This window comes from Ochotona curzoniae, unplaced genomic scaffold (genome assembly GCF_017591425.1).
Source record: "Ochotona curzoniae isolate NIBS_2020 unplaced genomic scaffold, NIBS_Ocur_1.0 contig_2927, whole genome shotgun sequence".
NCBI classification, from domain to species: domain Eukaryota; kingdom Metazoa; phylum Chordata; class Mammalia; order Lagomorpha; family Ochotonidae; genus Ochotona; species Ochotona curzoniae.
The window spans coordinates 3,053,707-3,081,442 of NW_024465654.1; the positions used below are offsets into that span (position 1 = coordinate 3,053,707).

The 27,736-nt window shown below is 51.7% G+C and overlaps 1 protein-coding gene across 1 annotated transcript; it reads left to right on the forward strand.

Annotated features, from left to right (window-relative positions):
• The first annotated feature begins 10,164 nt into the window (after positions 1 to 10,164).
• On the forward strand, positions 10,165 to 27,687 carry CD4 (CD4 molecule). The gene is made up of 10 exons (XM_040978811.1): positions 10,165 to 10,318; positions 17,973 to 18,085; positions 18,207 to 18,377; positions 22,447 to 22,605; positions 22,986 to 23,219; positions 24,133 to 24,468; positions 25,214 to 25,414; positions 25,797 to 25,921; positions 26,223 to 26,290; positions 26,527 to 27,687. The coding sequence occupies exons 2-10, from the start codon at positions 17,986 to 17,988 to the stop codon at positions 26,558 to 26,560; spliced, it is 1,428 nt and encodes a 475-aa protein (XP_040834745.1). The 5' UTR covers positions 10,165 to 10,318; positions 17,973 to 17,985; the 3' UTR covers positions 26,561 to 27,687.
• Positions 27,688 to 27,736: the final 49 nt, after the last annotated feature.

Here is a 27,736-nt window from a genome sequence, read left to right on the forward strand (position 1 = left end):
CCATGCCTTCACAGGTCAGGGGTTTCCTGGAAAGTCCCGTGGGTGGCAATTTTTCCTTTCTGCTAGCTAACATCCTATGCCCTTTGGACTGATGAATAGAGTCATCGAAGATTCTCTTGGGGGGGACTTCCCCAGGCTCTTTCATGAAGAGGGATGCAGGGAGGGGGCTGACACAAAAGCAAGCACCACCTGGCTCCCCCACGCCCTGGAGAAGAGAGGCACAAAGGGTGGGAGGAGGAGGGAGTGTGAAAGAAGCCTGGGGGAGGAGTGGCCTGCTCCCACACCCCTCCTGAGGGTTGGGGGAGCTCAGTGGAAGAGCCAGCAGGAGAGCCTGCAGGCCTGTCTGTGTCCTGGGAAGGCTTGCAGAGAGCTGGGTTCGTTCATGGGCATGGCCAAGTCTGTCTGAACGCCTGTGTGCCAGGATGGGCTCTTAGGGGAGAAAGGGACCTCAGGGCATCTCAGCGGTTGGACACAGCGTCCCTGGGCCCCAACAGGAAGGAAGGAGGGTGTGTCCATCTGCTGCTTGTGGGATCTGCTGCTTGTGGGATCCTGGGTTGGAGTCCCGATTCTGTTTTTTGATTTTTTTTTTAGAGATTTATTTATTTTTATTAAAAAGGCAGATATACCGATATACGGACAGGAGGAGAGACAAACAGGAAGGTCCATCCAATGATTTACTCTCCAAGCAGGCGCAACAACAGGAACTGAGCCAACCCGAAGCCAGGAACCAGGAGCTTCTTCTGGGTCTCCCACGCAGATGCAGGGACCCAAAGCTTTGGGCTGTCCTCCCCTGCTTTCCCAGGCCACAAGCAGGGAGCTGGATGGGAAGTGGAGGGGCCGCAAGAACACGATCTGGCATCCATATGGGATCTTGGCAACGTTCAAGGCAAGGACTTTAGCCGCTAGGCTGCCATGCTGGGCCCTGGAGTCCCAACTCTGTTTCTGATTCCAGCTTCCTGCTAATGCACACCCTGGGAGGCAGCAGATGATGGTTCAGGTGCCCCTGCCCGCCACCCCCACCCCAGTGCCGGGGTCAGCCTCCTGGTCTCAGCCTGTCTGGGTCCTAGCAGTTGTGTACATTTAGGAAGTGTGCCTGTGAGTAGGAGAGCTCTGCCTTCCCAATTACAATCAATTCATTCACGAAAAATATTAACAGTCAAACTTGAGGGAGCTTCAAGAAGTTCATGGAAAATACATAGTGTGAATAAAGTGTGTACAGATCTCCTTATTGTGGGAGCACCAACATCCACTTATCTTCTCATTCTGCTTTTCGTGTTGAAGTGTCCTTGAGCAGCCTAGCTGACAACCTCTAATTTAAGGTCTCTCAGAAGGTTGCTGCCAGGAAGTAGGCCAGGGCTGCAGACATGGCTCGCCTGAGGCTGGGAGATCAGCTTCTGGCAAGGCTGGCTTGGTTCCTCCTCCGCCACCCCCACCCCTAGGCTTCCCAGGACCCCTCCCACAGGGCAACTCCAGAAGCATGGAGTGGACAAGACCAAGCTGCCAGGTCCTTACTACCTAATTTATTTCATATCAATATATAGATATATATTTAACATATAATGTTTTAAAATGTTTCATTTTTGAAAAGCAGATTTACAGAGAGGAGAGACAGAAAGAGCCTTCTGTCTGCTGGTTTACTCCCCAAGTGGCCACAATGGCCAGAGTTGAGCTGATCTGAAGTCAGGAGCCAGGAGCTTCTCCTGGATCTTCCGCATGCGTGCAGGGGCCAGAGACTTTAGCCATCTTCTGCTGCTTTTCCAGGCCATGAGCTGGGAGCTAGATGGAAAGTGGCACAGCAAGACGCGAACTGGTGTGCATACGGATGCCGATGCTTTGAGGAGGATTAACCTGTGAGCCACCACGCCGGTCCCATATGAGATAATACATCTAAATATTACATAGAAAGAGGGAAAAAACATTTGCATCCTCTATTTCATGTTCCAAATATTCACACCAGCCAGGGCTGGCCCAGGCTGAAGCCAAGAGTCGAACTCAATCCACTGTCTCCCATGTGGGTAGCAAGACCACATCATTCCGTGGTCACCCAGGGTGCCCACTAGCAGGAAGCCGGGATCAGGAGTTGTGCCAGGACGCTACCTAGGCCTCTTATGCAGGAGATGGGTATGCTAAGCAGCGTCTTAACCACAGCATCAAATGCCTGCTCCCGATAACTTGACCCTGAAAGCCACATGCCAGCGTTTCTGCCTTATTCTCTGAGTCACACAGGCTAACAAGGAACGGTGTATGTGTGAGGCGGTGAACAGCACAGGGGGCCTAGCTGAGGTGGTGGGAATCACCAGGGAGGGCTCTCTGAGTGTCCCCACCCTCCACCCTCCTGAGGACTGGACAGCTGCACTCCCCTCCATCTACTATAGAAGTTTCTTGAGTTCAAAGAGGTCCCTTCGCAGTCAAGGGTGTCAGACATTGAGGCATTGAGAACTGTTTACATGTGCCAGGGCTGCTTGCTTCCCTGACCTGGTCTTCTCCACCTCACCGGGAGGGGCAGGTCCAGAAAGCTCCCTGCCCCTCCCCCCACCAGTGAGGTCCAGGCCTGAACCCCCTCCCCCACCACACACACATTCTGGAAGGGAGAAGGGCAGAGAACTCAGGCTTCATGCCCAAGAGCCTCAGGGTGGAGACACCCACACCCCTCCTTTGAAGAGAGCGGGTTGGGGTGGGGACAGGGTCCAGCTTCCCTGCACTCTGTGGCTGATGGTTTCCTGCAGGTGGCAGCTGGCTGAACAGAGGCTGTGCTCTGAACATGCCTCCCAAACTTCCCATGCAACAGGAGAAATCCAGGGTTTTCTCCTGGACAGTTGTAGGAAGTGTCATGGGGCCGGGGGTCTAGGTGGGCATCGTGGAGGTGAGGTCGGTCTCTCTCAACCTCTTGCCATGACCCCTTCCCTGCTCTCTCTGTCTCTGCCCTGCCTCCACCCACCTCTACATAGGGGTGGCAGATGAACTGCAGGTGGTTCTGGTAAGGAGGGCACCACAGGGCTGCACCTGGGCCTTTCAACGCCCGCTCTGGCAGTACCCTGCTCTCCAGCACTGTCAGTTGCCCGTCGAGGCTGGGGTCCCTGAGCATCCCCCCACCCCGCCTCCTTGGCCACCTTCCCCCCCCTAGACTGGAGACTTGTAACACAGACACACAGACTCTCTCTCTCTCTCACACACACACACACCCCAATACCAGCTCTGGGTCAGGAACCACAAGACTACTGGAAATCCCCGGGTTCCGTTCCAGCTGTCATGTGATGGTGTAGAGAACGCAACTCCAGTTTCTTTTCCTCTCCTCCTTTCTTCGGAAGAGGTTTATTTATTTGAAAGGTAGAGTGTCGGGCCCGGCGCGGTGGCGCAGGTGGTTGGGGGTCCTCGCCTTGCACGCCCGGGATCCCATATGGGCGCCGGTTCTGGTCCCGGCAGCCCCGCTTCCCTTCCAGCTCCCTGCCTGTGGCCTGGGAGGGCGGTTGAGGACGGCCCAGGGCTTTGGGAGCCTGCGCCCGCGTGGGAGACCCGGGGGAGGCTCCTGGCTTCGGATCGGCATAGTGTCGGCCTGTTGCGCTCACTTGGGGAGTGAATCGTCGGACGGAGGATCTTCCTCTCTGTCTCTCCTCTCTGTGTATCCGCCTTTCTAATAAAAAAGAAAAATGATGAAAATGAATCTTTAAAAAAAAAAAAAAAAAAAAAAAGAAAAGAAAGGTAGAGTGTCAGGATAGAGTCAGAGAGAGAAAGACAGAGAGATTTTCCACCCTCTGGTTCATTTCCCAAATGGCTGCAACAGTTGAGGCTGGGTCAAGGAGCCTGGAACCCCATCCTGGTCTCCCAGGTGATTGGCAGGGACCTAGCCACCTACACCATTTTTGGCTGCATTCCCTGGCGCATCAGCAGGGTGCTGGATCGGAGATGGGGGAGCTGGCATTCAAACTGGCACTCCAATTCGGATGCCAACATTGAAAGCAGAAGCTTAACCCACTGAGAAAAATGTCATTTCCTCCAGATCCTTCTGATAATGAGTCCTGATGTGGTCCCATGTAAGTGAAAGGACCTTGACAGTGGCCTGTGGCCCGGGAAAGCAGTCTAGGACGGCCCAAGGCTTTGGGACCCCGCACCAGTGTGGGAGACCCGGAAGAGGCTCCTGGCTTCGGATTGGCATAGCATCGACCGTTGCGCTCACTTGGGGAGTGAATCATCGGACGGAAGATCTTCCTCTCTGTCTCTCCTCTCTGTATATCCGCCTTTCCAATAAAAATAAAATAAATCTTTAAAAAAAAAAAAAAGGTTGGTTTGCAGCCTCTCCAAATTCTAACCGAGTTGGCAGTTCCAGTTCACATCCTGCTGTAAGCACTCCACCAACACATACCACTCGGTGCATCTCTGCCCCTGGGTGGTTGTTTCTGCTTTACCCGAGAGTTTTCTTTCTCTGGCAGCGGAAAGAAAGCTTGCAATGCTGGAGACGCACCTGTCCGGGTTGATGACAGCTCCCTGGCGGTGAGGTCTCCCGGCAAGCATTTTTGCCTATGCAGCATTTACACAATTACAATGACGTGCTTCCTTGCTTAGGGCCCCTGGCAGAAAGCAGCGTGATGAGCAGATTCGTCTCATTCCCATCGGTGCCTAGCGGAGTGCCTTGGGCTGCTGGACACTTAGTGGTAATGGAATGTGTGAGTGAATGAATGGAGAGGTACCTAGGAGCGTGGGGTGGGGAGGGATCACACTTAAATGCTTGAAGTAGCCTGCTAGGTAATGTAAAGGAGGAAAGGGGTTGGCTGCTAACAGCAGGGAGGTTGTTTGCATTCCAGCCTGCGCCAGGAAAGGCACAACACACCCAGCATTTAAGGGGCCACTCAGAGGGAGCAGGTGTGGGTGTGGCAGGGGGGTGCAGGTCCATTACCCAGACCTACTGCAAGGCAGGCAGAAAAGCATCACTCACATCTAAGTAGCTGTGAGCTCAGCTAAAAGTTGAGGGTTCAAGTACTAAGAAGAAGGAAAAATCAGATTGGGTGATGACTAACAAGAAGATCTGAATATGAATAAAAATGGCTTTAGAACCAGCCTTGTGGCACAGCTAGCTAAGCCGTCACCTATAGCACCAGCATCCCTTAGGAGTGCTAGTTTGAATCGGAGTGCTCTGCTTTTGATCCAGCTCCCTGCTAATGCGCCTGTGAAAACAGCATAAGGTGGTCAAGCTCTTGGGCCCCTGCCACCCACGTGGGACACTCCTGGCTTCCGCCTGGCCCAGGCCCAGTTGTTATGGCTATCTGGGGAGTAAGTCAGCAGATGGAAGATTCATTCTCTGTCTCATTCTGCCTTTCAAATATAGAAAGAAAGAAAACTTTAAAAATAAAAATGAAAAGTGACCGAAATCAGTGGTTTTCAAAGTATAAGGTAGGGCTCACGGGGATTCTCAGCACCGAGCTGTTTTGACAAGAAGGGCCATAACTGCCTTTGTCACTGGGTTGACATGGCAATGACATTGCGAAAGCAACTTGGGTGAAACTGCTGCCTTAGCAGAAATCAAAGCAGGAGTACCAACCCTTACTGTGGTCAAGTCCTCATTGCCAGACACTTGTGTATAAAAATGGGGAAAAAAGGTCACTTAACAATGCCCCTGATTTTGCAATAAATATTAGTTTCATTACATTTCAACCCTTGAGTACAGTGTGTTTTGAAATGAGAAATAGCAGCAAGCACACGGGCTGCCGATGAAGACAATTGTTGTCCCCAGTAGAAGCACTTGTGATAATTGCTGGCATAGCGAGCTCAACTAAACGCTTCCTTCCGAGTTGGCAAATGGCATGCTCACATGTATATCATATTTGGGTTTTTGAGACAGAAAAATAGGTAACCAGATGTGGAGACTGCCCACTTCCATCTGTGGGTTTAACCTCGAAATGCCTGCAATGGCCAGGGCTGGGCTGGGGCCAGAGCCAGAAGCCAAGAACGCGATCCAAGTTTCCCACGTGGACGTCAGGGGCCCAGATCTTTGAGCCATGATGGCAGCCCCTTTGGGTCTGTAGTGGCAGGAAGCTGGAGCAGGAGTAAGAGCCCAGTGTTGAATCTAAATATTGTGACATGGGATGCCCAAGCAGTGCCATCAATGCTGGGCTAAATGCTCACCCTCATCTGTCAAGGGTTACACTGGATGGCCAGGTGGAAGGCACAAGTGAAAGTCCAGGAGGCCAGTGGGGGAGGCAGGAACTGTATGTAGCCAAGTCCAATGCCAGATGATGGGGGATGCCGGGACAGGCACAGTGGTAGTGCGGAGATACCTGCATAGATAATAGATTTATTTTCTTCTTTGTTTTTTTTTTTTTCTTAGATTTATTATTTATTTGAAAGACAGTGAGACAGTACAAAAATTCAAAATGGTATCAGTCATATCAGGCCCTCTAAATCTACATGAGTCTCTAATTGGATGCTTTGTAATATACGCCATCTGAGTTGATTGGATGATCCATGCGAGATTAAAGACCCTGGCCATTGGGGTTCTCCCTTCTTCCACTTGTGATATGGGACAGTTTGTCAACCAGTGAATAAAGACTCTAAAACTTCTAAGAGTCTGCCTCTGACTCATTTTTGAGATAGAATCAGTTAGCTCACAACATTGGAAGGCTCTAGTGAGATCAGGCACTTGGTCTCTGGGGGCTCCCCTGCTGAGACTCCCCTGTGCGGCTGCAGGGCTGGCTCCCCAGAGGACAGCCACTGAGAGAATGCCTCAGCCCCAGTGTGTCCAAACACCCTCGTGGAAACAGAGTCCACAGAGATCAACTCTCATTGGATTCTGCAGTGGAGATGTCTCCCTGGGGGCTGAATGCCTCTGGAGGTCAAGAGTGCATTGCAGGGAAGACCGGACACAGCACTACTTGCTGACTCCAGGCCAACAGCGAGACATTGCCCCGTGCCCTCTGGTCTGTTTCACTCTGATTATTGGTGGCCACCAGTCCAGTGTCTGTGTGAATTGCCTGTGCTATTTTGAATTGATTCCAAGTCCGGTAAGAGATTCTAATCACACCATGGACCAAGGACATGCTAGTAATACTCCTTGATAATACAGGACTAACAATTTTTCTTCCAGAAAAAAAAAAAACAACCAAAAACCAAAAAACATAAACCATCTGATCTCATGGCATCCATTGGCTAACTGGAGTAGCCTTCTTTCAATGTTGGGTGGCCCACTGCCTATCGCATCCAGCGCATCATCATTGGCTGCCCGAGCCATCCAGATCAGGTCCCTTAGATCCTTTGGGTTGAAATGCTTACTGAAAAACCCTCTTAAAGAAATGTTTTAAAATATGAACCATCCCCAACACCCTTGCCGAAGCAACATCCTTTGCCTCCTAGGCTGCAATCTAACGAGGCTCTTACGAAGCAGGGATAAGGAGCCTTCCACCACTTCTTCTTCTTTTTCTTTCTTTTTTTTTTTTTTTGGTAAGATAATTATTTTTATTTTTAATGATTTTCATATAGTTGATTAGGATGATAAGAATCAAGGGCTACAGGAAGGTGGGTGAGATCATTATTTCTACATTCTCTCTCTCTTTTTTTCTTCCTGTATCTCAGGGAAGGACAGAGATAAGGGGAAAGCCACACCCAGCCTCCCAAACACCTCTGTACCCTGGGATGGAGGACAGCCACCTGACACCACCCCAGGGTCCCTGATGTGGAGCATGCTCTGAGGGTCCTGTTCAAGTGGTTTTGATAGCTCAATAGTTCTCAATCCAAGCACATTGAAATTCCTCCAGAACCTACTGGCTGACATAGTCCATCCTACAGTCCCCATTTGCCCAGATATTCACTGCCAACTCTTGGCTGGTGTAGTTGATCCATTTGTCCTGTCCTCTGTTATGGTACCAGTTGTCCTCTGCAGGCTCCAATGTACTGTCATATACTGCATGTGCATCTGGATATGCTGTCCACTGCTCTGTCTAAGCCACTGTGGAGGCCCGGCTGTGACACATGCACTCCACGGTCAGACCATGGAACTTGCAATTCTCTCCACGGTTGGGGCTCTGAGTCCATCAGTTCAGTTGGGAGATTCTCAAAGAAACTTCATCTGAAGATATTCTAGACCTGATTCTCTCTCCATTTTTAAAAAAGATTTCATTTATGTTTATTGGAAAGTTAGATATACAGAGAGGAAAAGAGACAGAGAGACAAAGATCTTCTGTCTGCTAGAGCTGAGTTGATCCAAAGCCAGGAGCCAGGAGCTTTTTCCAGATCCCCCATGTGGGTGCTGGGTGCTCGACTGCTTTCCCAGGCCACAAGCAGGGAGCTGGATGGGAAACGGAGCTGCTGGGATTATAATCGGTGCCCACATGGGATCCTGGTGCATTCAAGGCAAGGACTTTAGCCACTGAACTACTGCGCCAGGCCCCCCAGACCTGATTTTTGTGTGTGTTTGCCAATACAGGGTCCGGCACAGGCTGTGACCCCAGTCAGCTTATGCACATGCTGGTGGTTGCAGTTGCTGGGTCAGTTCCAACCCTGTCTTTTACACAAACCGATACTACCACGTCTTCCCCTTATCCCAACCCCGGGATCAATGTTCTGCTTAGTCCTGCTCTTTCACCCCGATCAGCCCGCTGACTCACCCTCACCCCCTGCCCCCCGCCCGCTGCTCCCCTCCTGTCACCGTGCCAGAGCCCCGCACCAGGCACTGCAAGAATCAAAACTTGTCCTCAGAGAAGCCACAGGTTTAATCTCTCTTTTAGAAACCATGTTTTCCACCCACCAATCTACTTGGGATGATTGCTAGCAATTCCTCCAGACCCCTTCACTTCGGAGGAAAGAGAGCTGATCTTGGGAGAAGGGCTAATCAGGCACCGTCCAGTGACCTGGGACAACTGGACCAGGCCTTCCCAGTCTGCCACCTGAGCTGGGATTATAATTCAGAAAGGGTAGCTCTCACCAATTACCACCATTTGTTGTTGGCAAGAATGTGGGTGGCTGCCCAGATGGCTAACAAATGCTCACCTAACTCAATACCAAAGTTTACTTTTAGAGCAGCACAGGATAAGATTAGATCAGCTCAGCTTCAGCTGTTGCAACCATTTAGGGAGTGAACTAGTGGATGGAAAATCTCTCTCCTTCTTTCTCTATAAATCTGTCTTCCACATAAAAATAAATAAATATATATTTTAAAAAAGTGTAAAATTCATAAGACTCAGTAAATAAACACACGGAAAGGGTTTGGCAAAGAAAGGGCCAAAGATCATACCTAATTTATTTATTTGGCTTGGGCAACATGGTGGATTGTGAGGTCCTCTCTGAACAAGTTAGTTGGAGATTTAGGCTTGCAGGTTAGTGGTATGCAGATGGTTCAGTGGGACAGGTTGAATTTGCTGTGTATGGTGAACATCCAGTGGAGATGTCCAACAGAACTCATGAGCCATCTGGATTGTAGAAAAAACATTTGAAAGTGATTACTGATGTATTTTCATTTTATATGAAAAGCAGAGAGAACTCCCATCCACTGGTTTACTCCCCCACATGCCTGCAACAGCAGGCCTGGGTCAGGCTGAAGCCAAGGAGCCCAGAACTCAAAGCTCTGCTGTGTGCATGGCAGAGAGACCCGGGCAGCTGAGCCATCCTCTGCTGCCTCTCAGGGTGGGCACCAGCAGGCAGCTGGAGTCAGAAGCAGAGCTGGGACTCAGACTAAGTGTTCTGATATGGAAAGTGGGCAGCCCAAGTGGCAGCTTAATTGCTCTTCCACCCAACACCTGCACCACGGCAAAACCATCCGAGGTTTAGCCAGCTTTAGCGGTTCAGAGGAAAGTGGTCCAGGGTCCCTAGGGCATCTCAGAAGTCCTCTCAACCAGGCCTCTTCTACCACCTGGGCCTCTTACCACACACGCCCTAGAGGCAGCCATTCAGCAAGTGCTCTCAGCATCCTGGGGCAAAGTGCTGCTCACCCCAGCTGCCGCCAATTGTCCTCCCGCTCGCCTCCTACTTCTCCTTTCTCCAAAGTCCTACCGAACAGTAACTGGTTCCACGGCCTGCGGCAGCCGCACTCAGGGCTCAGGCCTGACTCAGCTGTAAGTTTTTCCCTTGACTTTAGCATTTTCACTTTAACATCTGCTCGAGGAACCAGGGGGTGGAGACCCCAGCCCCAGATGGTGACGTGGGGGGGGACCCGCCCAGGCTTGGGGTGCGGAGGAGCTTCACTACTAGGCTTCCTGTCTCTCTTTGCTGGAGCCCGACTCTGTATAAGCAAACGAACCCTCTCCCCCACTGGGCTGCTGGCTGCAGAGTCCCAAGCTTGCAACCAGACACACCTGTGTGAGACAAGCAGAGGCAAAGGAAGCCCTGGGCCCAAGAGGTAAGTGGATGGACTTGTTGCGGAGGACAGAAGAACATGGCGGCAGGTGCACTGAACTGTGCTGGATTCTGGGTTTTCTGCTCACCACTCTGGTCAGTTTCTCTTGAGTTTTTCTGGGCTGGGTTGGGACAGTAATCTCCCAAGGAAACCTTGAGCTTCAGGAGGCTGCAGCCTATACATAACCAGGGTCCAGAGCTGGAGGGCTTGGGGGACTGACCCAATCTCAAGATCAGAGGGAGGAATGGGGACTTGGGACCTCCTCAGGATGAAAAAAGGCAGCGGAGGTCAATTAGGTATGGGGCGGTGGAGAAGGCGAAGGCTGGGAGAAGGAAAAGAAAAGAAAAAGTCTGTGTGCGTGTGTCTGTATAGAATCAGAACAAATGAACATTGGGGTGAGAGGAGACCTTGCACAAAGAAATAGAGAGCGAGAGGAAAAAGGTAAAAGTAAGAAAAAGAGAGAGAGGAGTAGAGTCCTGCTTAGAGATAGCTCTCCCCAAATCAATCTTCCCAATGACGCCATCACCAAAAGTTTACCCTGCTTGCATTTACCAAAAGTTCTCCCTGCTTGCATTTCCCAAGCAAAACACTGTTCCAGTAGCCGCTTAAATATCTCTCGTGTTTATTTCAAAAGGTAGGCCTAGTTGTGCACATTTTTAAGGATTTGTGAGCCACAGGTCTAAAGACATTCTGAGTTTGACTTAAAAAGCAGAAAACAAGCAAGTTCAAATTCTCAAAGCATTGAAACGGAGCTTTTCCATGTACGTGTTGCAAAAGGGACAGATACGTATGTTGAGGAAAATGAGTCAACAGAAGAATAGCGGCTAATGGAACAGGTTTTAGGGGTCACTGAGGCAAAGGATCAAGAAAGCATTTGCAGGTCTTCGCTCTGTGTTATGTGGGGAGAGGACCGATCTGTGAGTCTCAAAGCGGGTCGCCCTGTGTCGCCTGGCCTGCCATCACCGTGGCCTTCCCCTTTCTTGATCCTAGCACCTTCAGCCTTGCAGCCAGGCAGTGCCCTCCCGGGGAGTGAGAGGGCCTCCACTGTCCCTCTCCTGACTCAGCCTGGGAAGCACCTCTCCTCTTCTGCTCCCTCCACACAGACAGACCCCCTTTTCATAACACAAAGGTGTCACCATAAACTGGCCAGCGCCTTCTGAATGGCCGTGCCCTCAGAACACCAGTTTTGGGGTCCAAGCATCTCCCCCAGTAGTAGAAGATGCTGTTGGGACCATTGCTGCTTCACACTTTGACAGAAGATATTGCATGTGTGTGGTTCTGTGGGTGAGACAAAATGGCCACCCTGCACCTGCGTTAAAAGGCTCTGCAGGGCAGGCCCTGCAGGCGCTCAGGCGATGTCCCTCCAGCCTGGGACATGCTTGTGCACGGGGGAGGACTAGCTCTAAATAAAAACCCTCCCCCGCATCAGATCTGGGTGGGCCAAGGGTGCTGAGCACTTCAGACCCACCAATAAAGAGAGGTACAGTGAAGTTGCACTAGGTGCTTGGGTGCCTGGCAGGCCTGGGGTGGGGGTCACGGCTCCGGAAGGCATCTTTCAAGCATGAGGGCAGATGGGGGGCACAGCTCCCCCGACGTGGGTGTCTGAGGCAAAGGAGAGGATGGTGGAGGTTGCAGCCACCAACCGCACAATCCCTTAGAGGGTCCCGGTCTCTAGGAAGTTTACACGAAGCCGATTGCTGTAGACACGCTGTGGGGGGGCTCGGGGGTGGGCTGAGGGTGGGTTGAGGGGGCGCCTCCAGAGAGGAGATGAAAGCACCCCCGGGGACCACAGAGTGTCGCTGCGGCGGCTGGGTGCCGCATCCCGTCCCTGCCCAACCCCCCAGCCCTCGTGCTGAGGCCCAGGGCGAGGTGGAGGTGCAGGCTGACAGGGACCTCTAAGGCTCCGAGCAAGGCTCGCTGCCGCGCCTGTGTGCTGCCTTGTAGGTCTGCTCTTCCACTGGCCTCCCCCTTTCTCATGCACAGGTGGGAAGTGCAGATCTGCTGTTTAGCCCTGAGTGTGGGGTACTCACTCTCCCTCTGCCCCCCAACCTCCCTAGAGGCCTGGGAAGAGGCCAGGGTCTCTCTAAGGGAGCCTGGGAGCACTTGGAGGAGGGTGGCCTCCTGGGGGGTGAGGCCCTGGAACAGCTGCCGAGACACCCTGGAGACCAGGGAAGCATCAATGCAGGAACACACAGAGGGGAGCAGGTGTGTGTGTGTGTGCGCGCGCGCGCGTGCTCGGGGGCCCCTTCCCAGCCCCTCAGGCAGGGGACCACAGGATGTACAGCGCTGTGGGGATGCAGTGGCAGCGGAAGGAAACCCGGCTACAAAGCAAGAAGCCACTGGAAACCCACAGCCGCCTCCCCCCCGCCCGACCCCCCTGCTCCGCAAAGGGACCGGGGAGGGCGGGGGGTCCGGTGCTGGGAGGTGTAGGCAGGAAGGCTGGGCTCTTCAAGGACCCCAGGATCCTGGAGTGTAGGTGTGGAGGAACTGCTGGGGACAAGATGGCCACCCTAAGGGGAAGGGGACCAGAATGCCCCGCCTCCCAACCCTGCTCTCCGCCCCCAGCCTTCCTCAGGCCTCTGGAACTCAGGTTGGGTGTCCTGGGGGGAAACTAGCCTCCTGCGTGCGACCTTTTCCCACTGGTGGCACAGTCTGGGACAGGGAGGGGGGGATGGAGCAGAGGCAGTGGGAACTAAGTTCTGCACCCCCACTCTGCTCACTCCTGTCTTGCCCTAAGTGCTTCCTGCCCTACTGAGTCACTGGCAACACTTTGTGCATCGCAGAGTGCCCTGTTCCCTGGGTTAAACAAAATCTTAAATTGACCCTGCCTTGGGAGGGGAGGAGGGTCCCAGGCGATTCCTCCTTCAGACAGGAGGCGGGGTTACAGGAGAGCTCTTCAGATCTTTTCCCAAACCTCAGTAGCAACACTAACTTCCCAGCACTTCTTCTGAGGGCTACATCCCTGACTAGCCTGTGTGTGCCCAGCAGGAAGCCTCATACTTCCCAAAGGATCTGGGGGGACCGTGGGAGGGGATGAATGCAGGGGGAGGAGGCAGCCACGTAGACATGCTGAGACAAGTAGACATGGCAAACTTGGACAGGGTCCTAAAAAACCGAGTGGGAGTGGCAGGGGAGGGGTTGCCTAGCAGCAACTGTGCTTAGGTGGGGTGACACGAGGGTGGACACTCAGCATTGCCAGGAAAGACACCCAGAGCAGGGGGAAATACTTTAGCACTCCTAATTCACTTCTCCTTTGTAAAAACATCTTTTTGTTAAGATGTGTTTATTTGAAAGGCAAAGTGAAAGAGGGAGACAAAGAAAGATCTTCCATCCACTGGTTTACTCTGCAAATGGCCGTAACAGCTAGGGCTGGGGCTGGGTCAGACTGAAGCCAGGAGCTAGAAGCTTCTTTTAGGTCTCCCACGTAGGTTCAAGGGCCCAAGTACTTGGGCAATGCCCCACTGTTTTAACAGGTGCATTAGCAGGGAGCTGGATCGGAAGTGGGGCAGCTGGGACTCCTGGTAGCACTCTGACACAGGATGCTGGCATTGCAAGCTGCAGCTTAACCCACGGGACCACAACACACCCTTCTATCTCATCTCTTAGGGCACTGCCTTTTGGCCAGCACTCCTGGCAGCTGCTGTAGGGTAAGGGAGAGTGGCTGGCGTCGTGGCAGTTAGCTTGGGTAGAGAGCAGGGCAGAGAGAGTAGCTAGCAGGGCCTGCTACTCAGCAGCAGGTGTAGGATGCCTGGAGCCCAGACCAGGGCTGGTGGTATGGACACACGTATCTGATCAACCTGATGGACTGATTGATTGATTGAACTTATTTGAGTGGCAGAGAGAGAAATAAATGTTCCATCTACCCTTCCCTAAATGCTGGTAACACATGCAGTGGGTCAAGCCAGAGCCAGGAAGCTAGCACTCTACCTGAGTCTCCTCATGACCTGCTCTCTCCCAAGCTATGCATTAGCAGGGATCTGGAGCTGTAAGTGGAGCTGGCATCCAAACCTGGACACTCTGTGTGTGTGTTGGTGGGGGAGGCATCCCAAGGGGCTTTTTCAGTGCTGGGCAAGAGGTCCAGCCTGAATTCCAGGTTTTCAAACTGAACCAAACCTCAGTAACCCACAGGCCTATGGAAACACCAGTAGCCAACAATCTACCTCCACTTTCTAATTTAGTAGGTCTGAGGCCAGGCCTGAAAATTGGCATTTTTTTTGTTTCTTTTAAAAAATTATTTATTCATTTGAAAAGCAGAGAGAGAGAGAGAAAATGGATTTCCCTTCTGCTGGATAATTCCCCAAATGCCTATAGCACCTGGGGCAGGGCCAGGAGCTGGGACTGACTCCAGTGAACTTGAACATTGGATAAGGCTGTCCCACTGGTGTGACAGCCACTCCATAAATGCCCACCCCTTGCATCCCTTTCTGATCCCACACGACAGGCAGCCCACTCCTGTACCAGGCACAGCATATTGTTCAAAACTTACCTGAGTGTTATTTAAAAAACTATGTGTACCCAGACTGTTTCCACTTCCTGTTGGTTGTTTTTTTTCCAGATTGCTCAATGCTTTAAAGTGCAAGGACACCTCCACTTTAAACCTTGCACGGGCCTGCAGCACCCTAGCTCTTAACAGGCAGGCAGCAGACTCAACAAAAATTGAAAGTGAAACAAGGCAGCTTGAAGGCCGCTCAGGCCAGCGTTCCAGTGCAGCTGGCCAAGCCACTGCCTGTGACACTGGCATCCCACGTCAGCTAGCTCTAGGCCTGGCTGCTCTGCTCCTGAGCCAGCTCCCTGCTGAGGGTCCTGGGAAAGCAGTGGGACATGGTGCAAATCGTTGAGGTCCTGACATCTAGGGGTGGAGTTCCTGGCTTCTAGCTTCAGCTGGTTCGGCTCCAGCTGTTGTAGCCCGTTGGGGAGGGGACCAGCTGATAGAGGAATCTTACTGCATCTCTCCTCCCTCTCTGTAACTCTGCTTTCAAAATAAACAAACGTTAGCAATAAATAAATAAATAAAAGGAACAAAAAATTTTTACAAAGTGCAGCTTACACCTGGGAATATGTTCTATGCTTGCAAACTTCAACATCAAAGTGATTCAGTTCAGAGAGGAAAGGAAGTTGTGTGGAGGATAAAGTTGTCGTGGCCTAGCAAGTGAAGCACCTGCTTGGGATACCCACACCCGTATCGGAGTGCCAGTTCAGTGAATGCGCCTCTGGTTCAGTTTCCTGCTAACGCATCCTGGCAGGCAGCAGAGGATGATCCAGGTGCCTGGGCCCTGTCAGCAGGCTGAGAAACCCGGATGGAGTCTCTAGGCTTTTGGTTTTGTCAGGGACCTATCCTGGATGGTGTGGGCATCTGGGGAGTGAACAAATGGATGAGAAATCTTTCTTTCTCTCACTTCCTTTCAGTAGATGGAAATAGATAAACATTAAAAAAAAGAAAAAGAAAGAAAGAAAGAAACTATCAGGCCCAGCGGCGTGGTCTAGTGGCTAAAGTCTTCGCCTTGAACATGCCAGGATCCCATATGGGCGCTGGTTCTAATCCCGGCAGCTCCACTTCCCATCCAGCTCCCTGCTAATGGCCTAGGAAAGCAGTCCATGATGGCCCAAATCTTTGGGACCCTGCACCCATGTAGGAGACCTGAAAAGAAGTTCCTGGTTCCTGGCTTTGGATCGGCACAGCACCGGCCATTGCAGTCACTTGGGGAGTGAAGCATCGGAGGGAAGATCTTCCTGTTTGTCTCTCCTCCTGTCTGTATATCTGCCTTTTTAATAAAAATAAATAAATCCTAAAAAAAAAAACAAACTATCTAGAGAACTGGCTTACCACAAGCTTCTGAACCCTGTCTGATACAAATTAATATGCACCAATAAAGACAGAGGTGCACATGGGGCTCATGTGTATATGCTGATATAAAAAGTTCTTGGGAAAATGGAATTAGAAGATATATTCATTTTGGTGCAAAAAATTTAACTGTGGTTTTTTTTCTTTATATATACTTCTGCATGAACATTTTGAAGATCTCGTATGCAGTGAATTTCTTATTTTTTAGTCAAAATTAACATTTCTTTTAGTTTTAATAAACTTCTGAAAACCCTCATATACATTATGAATGAAAAGTTCTGTTTTAGGGCTGGTGCGGTAGCCTAACAGTTAAAGTCCTCACCTTGCTCACACTGGGATCCCATAAGGTTACCGGTTCTAATCCCAGTGGCCCCACTTCCCACCCAGCTCCCTGTTTCTGGCCTGGGGAAGTAGTTGAGGATGACCCAAAGCCTTGGGACCCTGCACCTGCGTGGGAGAACCTAAAAAGTCTCCAGGCTCCTGGCTTTGGATCAGTTCAGCTCCAGCCATTGCAGCCACTTGGGGAGTGAACTAGCAGATAGATGGCAGATCTTCTCTGTCTCTCCTCCTCTCTGTATATCTGACTTTCCAATAAAAATAAAATATATCTCTTAAAAAAAAAAAGAAAAGTTCTGTTTTAGCCAAGTGGAATTGGCAATCCATCCTTCTGTTTTTAAAGTTGAAGCATGGAAGAAATGAAGACTGAAATGGCACTTTATTCTGAATCCAACAGCTTCTTTCACAAACTAATTGTCAAGCCTCACAAACTCAGCAAAACAAGAAAAATGATCCACAATGCTCAAAAGTGCTCATCTCTTTTTATTTATTATGTGGTAATTTTTTTTTTCTGCAATGCTGGGATTCTTTTATGTAACTTTCAAATATTTTCTATTTGCCATGCTTATTAAAATCATGAAAAGTTTTTGTGCTTTTAACACAATTGTTATTTGGTTTATTGGAAAGGCAGAGTGAGAGGGAGAAAGAGCATTTTATCCACTGCCCAAATGCTTAGAGCAGCAGGGGCCAGGCAGGCCAAAAAGTGAAGACCATGGAACTTCGTGTGGTCTCTCATGAGGGTAGTGTTCCCTGTCCGTAGCAGGGTGCCCAGCTTCCAGGCTTGGCTCTGCTTCTGACTTCAGCTTCAGCTGATGCACATTCCGGAAAGGGCTCAAGTACTTGGGTTGCTGCCACCCCTGGGGAAACCTCTCCTGAATGGTAGGCTCTGGCCCTGCCCCAGCCCTGCCTGTCCTGGGCATTTGAAGAATGAACCAGCAGATATTTGGCAGATCAAATGAAATGCAAATTATGTGAAAAAAAAAAAGGAGGAGTCAGAGCTGTGGCATAGCAAATTAAGATGCTAGGAGTGTCAATGGCACCCCATATCAGAGCAGCAATTTGAGTCCCGACTCTCCCACTTTCCATTCAGCTCCCTGATAATACAAGGAGAGCAGTGGAAAGTGAGCCAAGGCCTTGGGCCCCTACCATCCACACGGGAGACCTGGATGAAGTTCCTGGCTCCTGGCTCCTGGCTCTGGCCTGGCCCAGGTGTGAGTTGCGGCCATTTGGGGAATGAACCAGCAGATGGAAGCTCTCTCTCTCTCTCTCTAACTGTGCCTTTCAAATAAGTAATTAGACAAATAATATGAAAAAGCAATAAACAAACAAATAAATAAATTTGGCTTAGCACTTTCTGGCCCATATTGCAAGCTGTCTGCTCAATGAGGTCAAAGTTCAGTCCTCTGAACTGACAGAGGGGTCCCGGGGTGACCCAGTTCCAATAAATGCCAACTGGCCCGTGATTGCTGTCTCCCTCAGTGTCCGTCTCTGCATGCGTGGGTCCTTGGTGCCCCTGACCCCTGGCCACATCAGCAAAGTCATCATGCGCCGGGGACTCTGTTTGCAGTACCTGCTGCTGGTGCTGCCACTGGGTGAGTGCTCCAGCTCCAGGCCCAGGGTGTGGGAAGTGGGGCTGCTGGGGAAATGTGGGAGACGAGGTGGGAGGGGCTAGCTGTGGTGTGGAGGTCTGACCCCTCCTGCTTTGCCACCCAGCTCTACTCCCAGCAGCCACTTGGGGAAGGACCGTGATGCTAGGCAAAGCTGGGGCCTCCAGCATTGATCTGCCGTGCGAGAGTCCCCAGAAGAGACACGCATTGTTCAAGTGGAAACACAGCAACCAGGTCAAGATCCTGGAAAACCAGGCCTCCACCTTCTGGCTTAAAGGTAGGTGGCTCCCTGTCCACAGAGGAAGGCACAAGATGGACTAAGCACCCCTGGTTAGACACCGGCTCTGGCAAACTAAAGGGCAGACGTGGAAAGCAAGTCATGGGTCTTTTTGCCCAGGGTTGCCCAGCACAGCTCCTGCTGGCCCAGATAAAGGCTTTGGTTAGTATATTGCTATAATCATCATGGTCTTATTTTAATAATCATCAAGAAAATAACTGTCACATAAGGCTGAGGGTTTTTTTTTTTAAAGATTTATTTTTTTATTATTTTTTCATTGGAAAGGCGGATATACAGAGAGGAGAGACAGAGAGGAAGATCTTCCGTCCGATGACTCACTCCCCAAGTGAGCGCAACGGCCGATACTATGCCGATCCGAAGCCAGGAGCCTCTTCCGGGTCTCCCACGCGGGCGCAGGTTCCCAAAGCTTTGGGCCGTCCTAGACTGCTTTCCCAGGCCACAGGCAGGGAGCCGGAAGGGAAGCGGGGCTGCCGGGATTAGAACCGGCGCCCATATGGGATCCCGGGCGTGCAAGGCGAGGACCTTTAACCACTTGCGCCACCGCGCCGGGCCCAAGGCTGAGGGTTTTGAGAATGTTATTGTTGCAGATGATACTTGGTTCACTTCTATTAAAAGCACAACAGGGGCTGTTGTGGCTTAATGGGTTAAGCTCTCTGTTGGCATCCTGTACCTGAGTGTCGGCTCAGGTCCTGGCTACTCTGCATTCATTTATTTTTATTAGAAAGTCAGATTTATAGAGAGGAGGAAAGACAGGATAATCTTTTGTCCTCTGATTTACTCTTCAAGTGGCCAGTGTGACTGGAGATGAACCAATCCAAAGCCAGGAGCCAGGAGCTTCTTCTGGGTCTCCCACGCGGGTGCAGGGTCCCAAGGCTTTGGGCTGTCCTCGACTGCTTACCCAGGCCACAAGCAGGGAGCTGGATGGGAAGTGGGGCTGCCAGGACATGAACTGGCGTCCATATGGGATCCCGGTGTGTGCAAGGCAAGGGCTTTAGCCATTAGGCTACTGTGTCGGGCCCATAAATACGTATTTTTTAATAGATTTATTTATTTTTTTTTGGAAAGTCAGATGTACAGAGAGAAGGAGAGACAGAAAGGAAGATCTTCCCTCCAATGCTTCACTCCCCAAGTGACTACAACAGCCAGTGCTGTGCCAATCCGAAGCCAGGAGCTAGGAACTTCTTTCCGGGTCTCCCACCTGCGTGCAGTTTCCCAATGCTTTGGGCCATCCTATGCCGGAGTCCAGCTCCAGCTGAGTTCAGAACTCGCGAAGCGTGCGTGCATGAGGCGCAAAGAGGAAAGAAAGACGGACCACTAGGATTTCATGATCATAATGGACAATGAACAAAAGCTGTCCACTTTATTTATACAAAATCAGCCAAACTCTGGCTCAGACTTTTTACGTCATGGTCAAGTGGGTGTTTCTAAAGACAACTCTGCCATTTGTTTCACCTAAAAACAATAGAAGTTCCTGCTACAATTCTTATCCTACAACTCAATGTTGTATCACAAAGAAAAGGGGAACCTAAAGAATGAGGAAAGAATGAAAGCCTAAATACAGGTCCCTTGATTAGCATAAGGTCAATGGGGACAGCCAAGACAGTAGGAAAAATAGAAGGCCCTTTTGCAAGACATTATTATTGACATTAGCCTCCAAGCTCACATAGAGTAAAAGGCCAGCCCCACAGTAGCAAACAATGCCTGGATGGATTAGAATTCTTCCGCAGGGTGGTCCGGTGTCCATGCAAAAGCAGGTGGAGCTGCATTCAGGTGGTTGTAGAGACGTCCGCTGGCCCTGCCAAACAGCGGGAAGTTCCCTGCGGCCCTGCCTGCAATGGAACAATGCTCTTCACACCTTCGTGTCCCCCACATCCACTGCACGGCACCAACAGTCCTAGACTGCTTTTTGCAGGCCACAAGCAGGGAGCTGGATGGGAAGTGCTGTTGGGATTAGAACCGGCGCCCACATGGAATCCCAGCACGTTCAAGGCATCTGGGAGAAGCTCTTGGCTTTGGATTGCCGTTGTGGCCATTTGGGGAGTGAACCAGTGGACAGAGGATCTTTCTGTCTCTCTTTTGTGCTTTTGTGTGGATCTATCTTTCCAATGAAAATCAATATTAAGTAAAAAAAAAAAAAAAAGCTAAATATGTTACCCCGGAAACTGCACACATGTTTACCCCGGAGCACTGGGGACTTGTGGTCACACACAGACCTTCACGTACCTTCCCGTGGCAGCTCCATCCATGGCAGTCCAAAGTCAGGCAGAACCTAGACGTCCGGCACCTGCCGAGTGAGCGTAGCCACACGCTGGGCTGTGTTCAGTAGGAGCAGGAAGGTATTGAGGTACACAGTCCTCCCTGGACAGAACACCAAATAACTAAGCTGAATGAAAGAGACAGTCAATCCATGTGTGGATTTAAGGACATTCTTAAAGTAACAAAGCATAGAAACACAGACCACCACAGCGATCCCCAGGGGCTAAGAGCCATGTGGAGAGTTTTCTCCAGGTGGTAGAGTACAATGCACCCAAGGGCCTTAGTTCCAGCACTTACTAAAACTAAGTTTGAAAAGATACAAAATTGAAAAATCTTCCTCCTACACCTGTCTCTTGGGTCTCACTTCCTTTTCCAGAACAACTAAGTTTATTTCCTTATGTTAATTGCAAAAATTATTTTTCCTTTTTTTTTAAAGATTTATTTTTATTGCAAAGTCAGATTTACAGAGAGAAGCAAAAACAGAGAGAAAGATCTTCCATCCACTGGTTCACCCCCCCCCAAATGGCTACAATGGTCAAAACCAAGAGCCAGGAGCCTCATCTGGGTCTCCCACATGAGTACTGAAGCCCAAGGACTTGGGCTACCCCCTGCTGTTTTCCCAGGCACATCAACAGGGAGCTGGATCAAAGGTAAAGCAGCCAAGACTTGAATGGTGCCCATATGGGATGTGGGCGATGCAGGCAAAGACAGCTTGCTACTCTATGGGCACTGACATATAATATAATATAATATAATATAATATAATATAATATAATATAATATAATATAATATAATATAATATAATATAATATTTTTCTTTAATTTGAAAACCAGAGGCAAAGAGCTCTCTCATCTGCTGGTTCACTCCCCAAATGGCCGCGATAGCCAGGGCTGAGCCAGGCAGAAGTCAGAAGCCAGGACCTCGATCCAGGTCATCCATGAAGTGACAGGGACTCAGCTACTGTCCACGTCAGCTGTTGCTTCCCAAGTGTGCATCAGTTGGAAGCTGGAATTGGAAGAGGAGCTGGGACTTGGAAACCAGGCATTCCCTTATGGGAGCAGGCTTCACCACTAACCAAACACCCATCCCTCTGTAGCAAATATTTTTGATCCACATTTGGTTGAGTCCATGGATCTGCAGCTTGAACATGTAAGGAGCCAACCACATACTTAAGTGTGCCTTGTGTGTGCACATGTGGCTGTGCGTGGGTGAATAATTTCCTACCTCCTTTATAATGAATAGTATCCTGTTCAGTGTCTTGCTTCATTCCGGTAGAGGTGTTTCTGAGATGTGGTTCAGACCCCTACACAAAGAGCTTGTACATTTTTCTCGTGTGACTGCCTCGCCACTGCCCCTTGGGTGAACTTTAACTGATGCAACTTGGCCTTCTCCGTGGACATTTGGCATTCTACCTTCGTCATTCTGATAGGACACTTTATCAATTGATTTCCATCCTTACCAGTAATGTGGGTGAGTGATTCAGCTCCCAGCTCTCTGTTATCATCAACATGAGCAGAACAGCATGTCTGTGCAAGTCCCTGGTGACATGAGCATCAGGCTTGGGCTTGGAGACACTGGGGCTCTCTAAACAAGCCTGTGATGTCACTATCTTGGATGAGTGACCCTCACTGTCCCCACTGGGTACGAGCATGTGATGTTAGTGTGGGAATCCATGATTAGGAACACAGGGTTGCAGATTCTGCATGAAATGATCAACTCAGTTCAGAAGAGTCCTGCACTCTGTCCCTGCTGGGATGTCTCCAACTCCTCCACGGGGCCTGTCTTCCCAGGTAAGTCTCCTTTGAGTGATCGCGTGGAGTCCAAGAAAAACTTGTGGGACCAAGGATCCTTTCCGCTGGTCATCAAGGACCTGAAGATGGAAGACTCCGGGATTTATATCTGTGAAGTAGACGGCAAGAAATTCGAAGTGGAGCTACTGGTATTCAAATGTGAGTAGGGCTTGGCCCGGGGTGCAGCTCCCTTGGTCCAGCGCACCCATCTGCACCTGTTCCCACCTTGCACCCAAACTGGGGCCCAAGCTCATGATACCTCAGCAGCCGCAAGTGGACAGGACAGGTCACCAAGTCACCAAACTTTGAGTCAGACAGGAAAGGGTGAAGAGGAACAGAGAGAGAAGCAAGAGAAAAAGCAGAGATTCTGGGGAGATTGAAGGGGAAGAGGAGAGAACTCTGCCTGGAGTGGGGATGTGGAGCTAGGAGATCAGATATGCTGAGAAAGGCTGGTGAGAGACACTCCTTACTCCCTTTCTCTTTTTACTTTCTCCTTGGGATTGGGTGTGTGTGACACAGAGGACCTGTTCCTTCCACAGTGACCGCCCAACCAGACACCCGCCTGCTCCAGGGGCAGTCACTGACCCTGACCTTGGAGGGCCGCTTTGACGAGAGTTCCTCTGTGCAATGGAAGAGCCCAAGGAGTAAAGTTACAAAAGGCAGCCAGATTTTTTCCGTGCCCCAGGTGGGGGTCCAGGACAGTGGCACCTGGACCTGCATCTTCTCCCAGGACAAGAAGATACTGGAGCTCGACATAAAAATCTTGGTGTTGGGTAAGAAGTGCGTCTCTCCCTGGCAACCCCTCCTGATACACCAGCCCTCCTCTCTACCCCCAGTTCTCAGGCTGTGCACCCCGGGAGTAGGGGCTACAGCCAGGTACCCGGACTGGTGAGGTAGTTGTGGTCCAGAGCTGTCCCAAAAACCATCCTGGACACTCGTCCTCTGTGTGCTGACAGCCACTGCTCCAGGGCCAATAGACAAAGAAAGGAGTGGGCTATGTAAGGATGTGAGTCCACACAGAGCTCCCCTGGCCCCAAAAGAGGAGGCTCAAGCGCTGTTCTTCTCTGTATGGCCTCATCTCCCCACACCTATCCCATGCACTGCTTCAGCGACACCAACACCAACAAGTCAGCCATTATGAAACAGGACTTGGTACCTCCACAGCCCTGAACTATCCCCTACCTCAACCCCACCTGCAGTGCTTCTGCAACCAAGAGGCAGTGTGGTGGGGCTGGTTCAGTGTGTGAGCTCTGACTTTGCAACCTGGAGCAGGTTCCTGAAGCGCTCTGTGCTTTGGTGTCTGCACCTGTTAATGCTAACTGGGACAGAGCACAGTGAGAATTCATAAACAGGACATGCTTAAAACTGCACCTGGCTATGTGGTAAACCCCACTGGAGGATTCATTCTTGTTCTGTGCAGGGAGAGCCCCCCTGCCCCCTGTCCCCCAGTGCCTGGGATGGTTCACGAAGGCTTGCATGGGGGCAGAGGGAAGGCTGCTGCGGCAGTGGATGCTTACTGGGGTGCAGAGAGGAAGACCAAAGTGCCTGAAATGACAGCGATGGTGATGAATGCCCTTGTCCAACTTCCTCCTCTTCGCTGTCCCTGCCATGCACTTACGCCACCCTCTACCCCTCGTCTTCCTGTATCCCTCTCCTTACCCAGGGTCTCTCCCTCCCCGCCTCTAGGATTCCAAGAGGCCTTGACCTCAGTCTACAAGGCCGAGGGCGAGCAGGTGGAGTTCTCCTTCCCCCTCAACTTTGACAACGAAGACCTGAGAGGACAGCTCATGTGGCAGGCAGAGGGGGCCTCCTCCACCCAGTCCTGGGTTGCCTTCTCCTTGAAGGACAAGAAGGTGTCCGTGCAGGAGGTGCTCCCGGACCTCAAGTTGCAGATGCACAAGGAGCTCCCGCTGCGTCTCTCCCTGCCCAACATCTCGCCTCACTCTGCTGGTTCTGGAACCTTGAGCTTAACTCTTGCTAATGGAAAGTTGCAGCAGCAAGTGAACCTGGTGGTGATGAGAAGTAAGGAGCCAGGCCTGGGGGGCAGGACAGGGGCAGGACAGGGGCGGGACAGGGGCGGGACAGGGGCAGGACAGGGGTGGGACAGGGGCAGGACAGGGGGAGTGGCCCAGCCCAGAAAGAGGATGCCTAAGCACGCTCCAGGTTAAGGGAACTTGAACTCCCTGGGGCTGGCTTTGAACTTGGGATGGAACCCGCATAACCCTCTTCTCAACATGCCTGAGCTGACTCCACTGGGAATCCTCACGAGGCTTGGGTTCTAGGTTTAGCCTCTGCCCAATCTTCTGTCACCCTGGCTAAGCTGACATCCCACCTGATTGACAAGGATGACAGAACGTGCTGTTTGTCTGGGAGTGGGTGAGGCAGAGTGCCACAGAGCTTGGCATTTCCGTGTCTCCTGTCATCTGAACTACGCCACAAATAACAATATGGCCAGCACTTGCTGCTTGCTGCACAGCGGGCTGCATGCAGACACCGTGGGACCCTGCATTGATTTATCTTCTGGGGTTGAGGCTGCAAAGTCACTGCCTAAGGAGCATGTGTCTGGTAAGCAGTGGAATTGCAGTCCAAGTCCAAGTCCATTGGTCCCCCAAGGCTGTGTCTTTCTTCTCTTAGGCCTGTGTGAAGATGAGGTCTGTGAGGCTGTAACCACTTCTGTAAAGCATCACTTTGATGGTTTCATAGAACTTGAGGGTGCAGGGACCCCATCAGGCCGGGCCACCTGTCTCAGCCTCTCATTTGTCTGCAGTGATTCATGTAAACAACAACTTGACCTGCAAGGTGTTGGGACCCACTGCTCCCAAGACAAAGCTGAGCTTGAAGCTGCAGGGCTTGGAAACGACGGTCTCCACGCAGGAGAAGACGGTGCAGGTGCCAAACCCGAAGGTGGGGACATGGCAATGTGTGCTGTTCAGCGGGGACCAGGTGCTGCTGGAGTCTAAGACCAACGGTGAGCATCCAGATGCCATGGCCCATGTCTGGGACCCTGCCAGCTGGGTGGGAGACCACACAGAGCCCAGGTGAAGGGCCTGCAGGTGATAAAGTGAGGTAAGACATGGTGCTGGGCTCCAGGTACCACCTGCAATAAGCCTACAAGTTCTCATCTCCCTAAGGCTCACAGCTTAGGAAGGGGGCTCACATGGTCCAAATCCCCCTCGGTGGCTTCCTTCTAAACCCAGACCTTCCTCCCTGCCCCCTCTCTTAGTTCTCAGCCCTGAGAACCCTGAAGTCTCCCCACCTCTACCCCAGCCTCACAGAGGCAGCCATATCCTGCAGCGCTCCTAGTAGGCGGCAGTGCATCTTACTACCTCCCCCTCTCTGCTTTCTTCCAGTTGAGCCCAAGAGGCTGGACCAGCAGCAGCCCATGCTCCTGGCTGGTGTGCTGGGGGGCACCACAGGCTTCGTGCTCTTCACTGGGCTCTGTATCTACTGCTGTGTCAAGTGCCGCCACCGACGGGTGAGTGAGCAGCCACGAATCCATGCTGCTGGTCCCAGCACCACCACCACCACTTGGGGCCTTCCTACACTTGCCACCTGCTCCTGGCCTGACTCCCTCTGGCATCCCTTCCCGAGATCCCCACACTCCAGACCAAGTCCCACATGGAGGCAGAGATGGGAAGGAATACAGAGTTCATGTCGAGAATGACAGGGCTCAGCCACAGCTTCTCCTCTCCTGGCTCCCCCCATTGGCCCCTTCAAGGGGCATCTCCCTTCTGGAAGCCTGGGACCCTCACAACTCCCCTCCTTTCCCTGGACAGCACCAGGCACAGCGGATGTCTCAGATCAAGAAGCTGCTCAGTGAGAAGAAGACCTGCCAGTGTCCCCAGTGAGTGCCTGGGAAGAGGGGAAGCGTGGGAGGAAAAGGTGGATGGCAGGGTGGAGGAAAGGTACAGAAGGAAGCAGGAGGGAAGCAGGGGAGGCGGCAGAGTGTGCAGGGGTGAGCAGGGAAGGGGCAGCAGGCCTGGGGTACCCTGAATCAGTGCTGCAACTGTGCCCCAGAAGAAAAGAATGGGTCCAGGAGCCCTGGACCTGCCTTGCTCCCTTTTTCCTTCATTCCTCCAGCCGGCGGCTGCAGAAGACGGACAGTCTCCTGTGAGGTGCCAGTCGCCTGCAGCCTCCCAGCTGTCTGCCCTGGAATCCTGTGTCTCCTCTTCCGGGGGCCTAAGGACCAGAAGAATGTAGCAAATCCCAGCCCTGCCACTGCTGCCTCTGCAGGCTTCCTGCTCCCTCCTAACAAGGACCTAAGTGTCCCCCCACACACGTGCCCAGCCCCTGGGGCAGCCGCACCCCTTGCAGCAGGTGTAGCCCCCACTCTGCACTTTCAGGAGACTTCCTCACGCCACCTTCCTGGCTGTACTCGCCCTCTTCCCTGCCCCACTTTCTTCTGGGTTTAAGCCCTGGCTCTGGTTATCTCTCTTCTTCCCCTCCTCCCCCATCCACCTGTATCAGCCCAGCTCTCCCTGGGTATCCCAAAGCATGGGAATTCATCTCCCAAGGGCTTGCCTGAGAACCCTCCTACCACTACCACCACCACCAAGCCAGCCTAGGATGGAGCCATGCTGCCAGTGTCTGCTGAACTACTAAGTCACCTTCTGGCCCTTGCCCCAGACGGCTTTTCACACGCATACCCATACACACAGCCTGCCCCAGCTGCTTTGAGAAGGCAGGGAGGAATACTGCTCAGCTAGCTGAGGCTGCCCACAGGTTCCCAGTGGGTCTCCTTGGGTCCCCAGGCACACCTGTCTACCCACAGAAAGGGCCAGAACAGGCGGCCCATCTCTCTCCCTAGGTCCCTGTTCCATCACCTGTGGATCTCCTAAGGAGAGCGCTGACCCCCCATCCCTGGGGGACAGAAAGCCCCCCGGGGGGGGTCACTCACTTTGTATATGTCTCAGAAAGTGGAGAGGGGCCAGCCTGACATGAGCCTGTGAGTGCCCCCACCAGGGACAGTGTGTTGGGGCTGTGATGCCCATGCCTCCTGCACATGGCCCAAGAGTTCCCCATGTTCCACCTCCCAGGGTCCCACAGTCTCTGCCTTTTTCTCTTCTTTCTTCACCACCTTCCTCAATCCTCAACCCTCCCCATCCCCTTGCGTTCATTCTATCCAAGCGTGCCTCTTCCAGAAAGACTACTCAACTGCCTCCAGGGTTTCCCATTCCTGCCCAGTGCCTACCTCTGCATCCTAAAGCTAACAGAAAAATACAATAAACTTACTGTAAAGAGGATGGCTGTGCGTGCATGTGTGTGTGTGTGTGTGTGTGTGTGTGTGTGT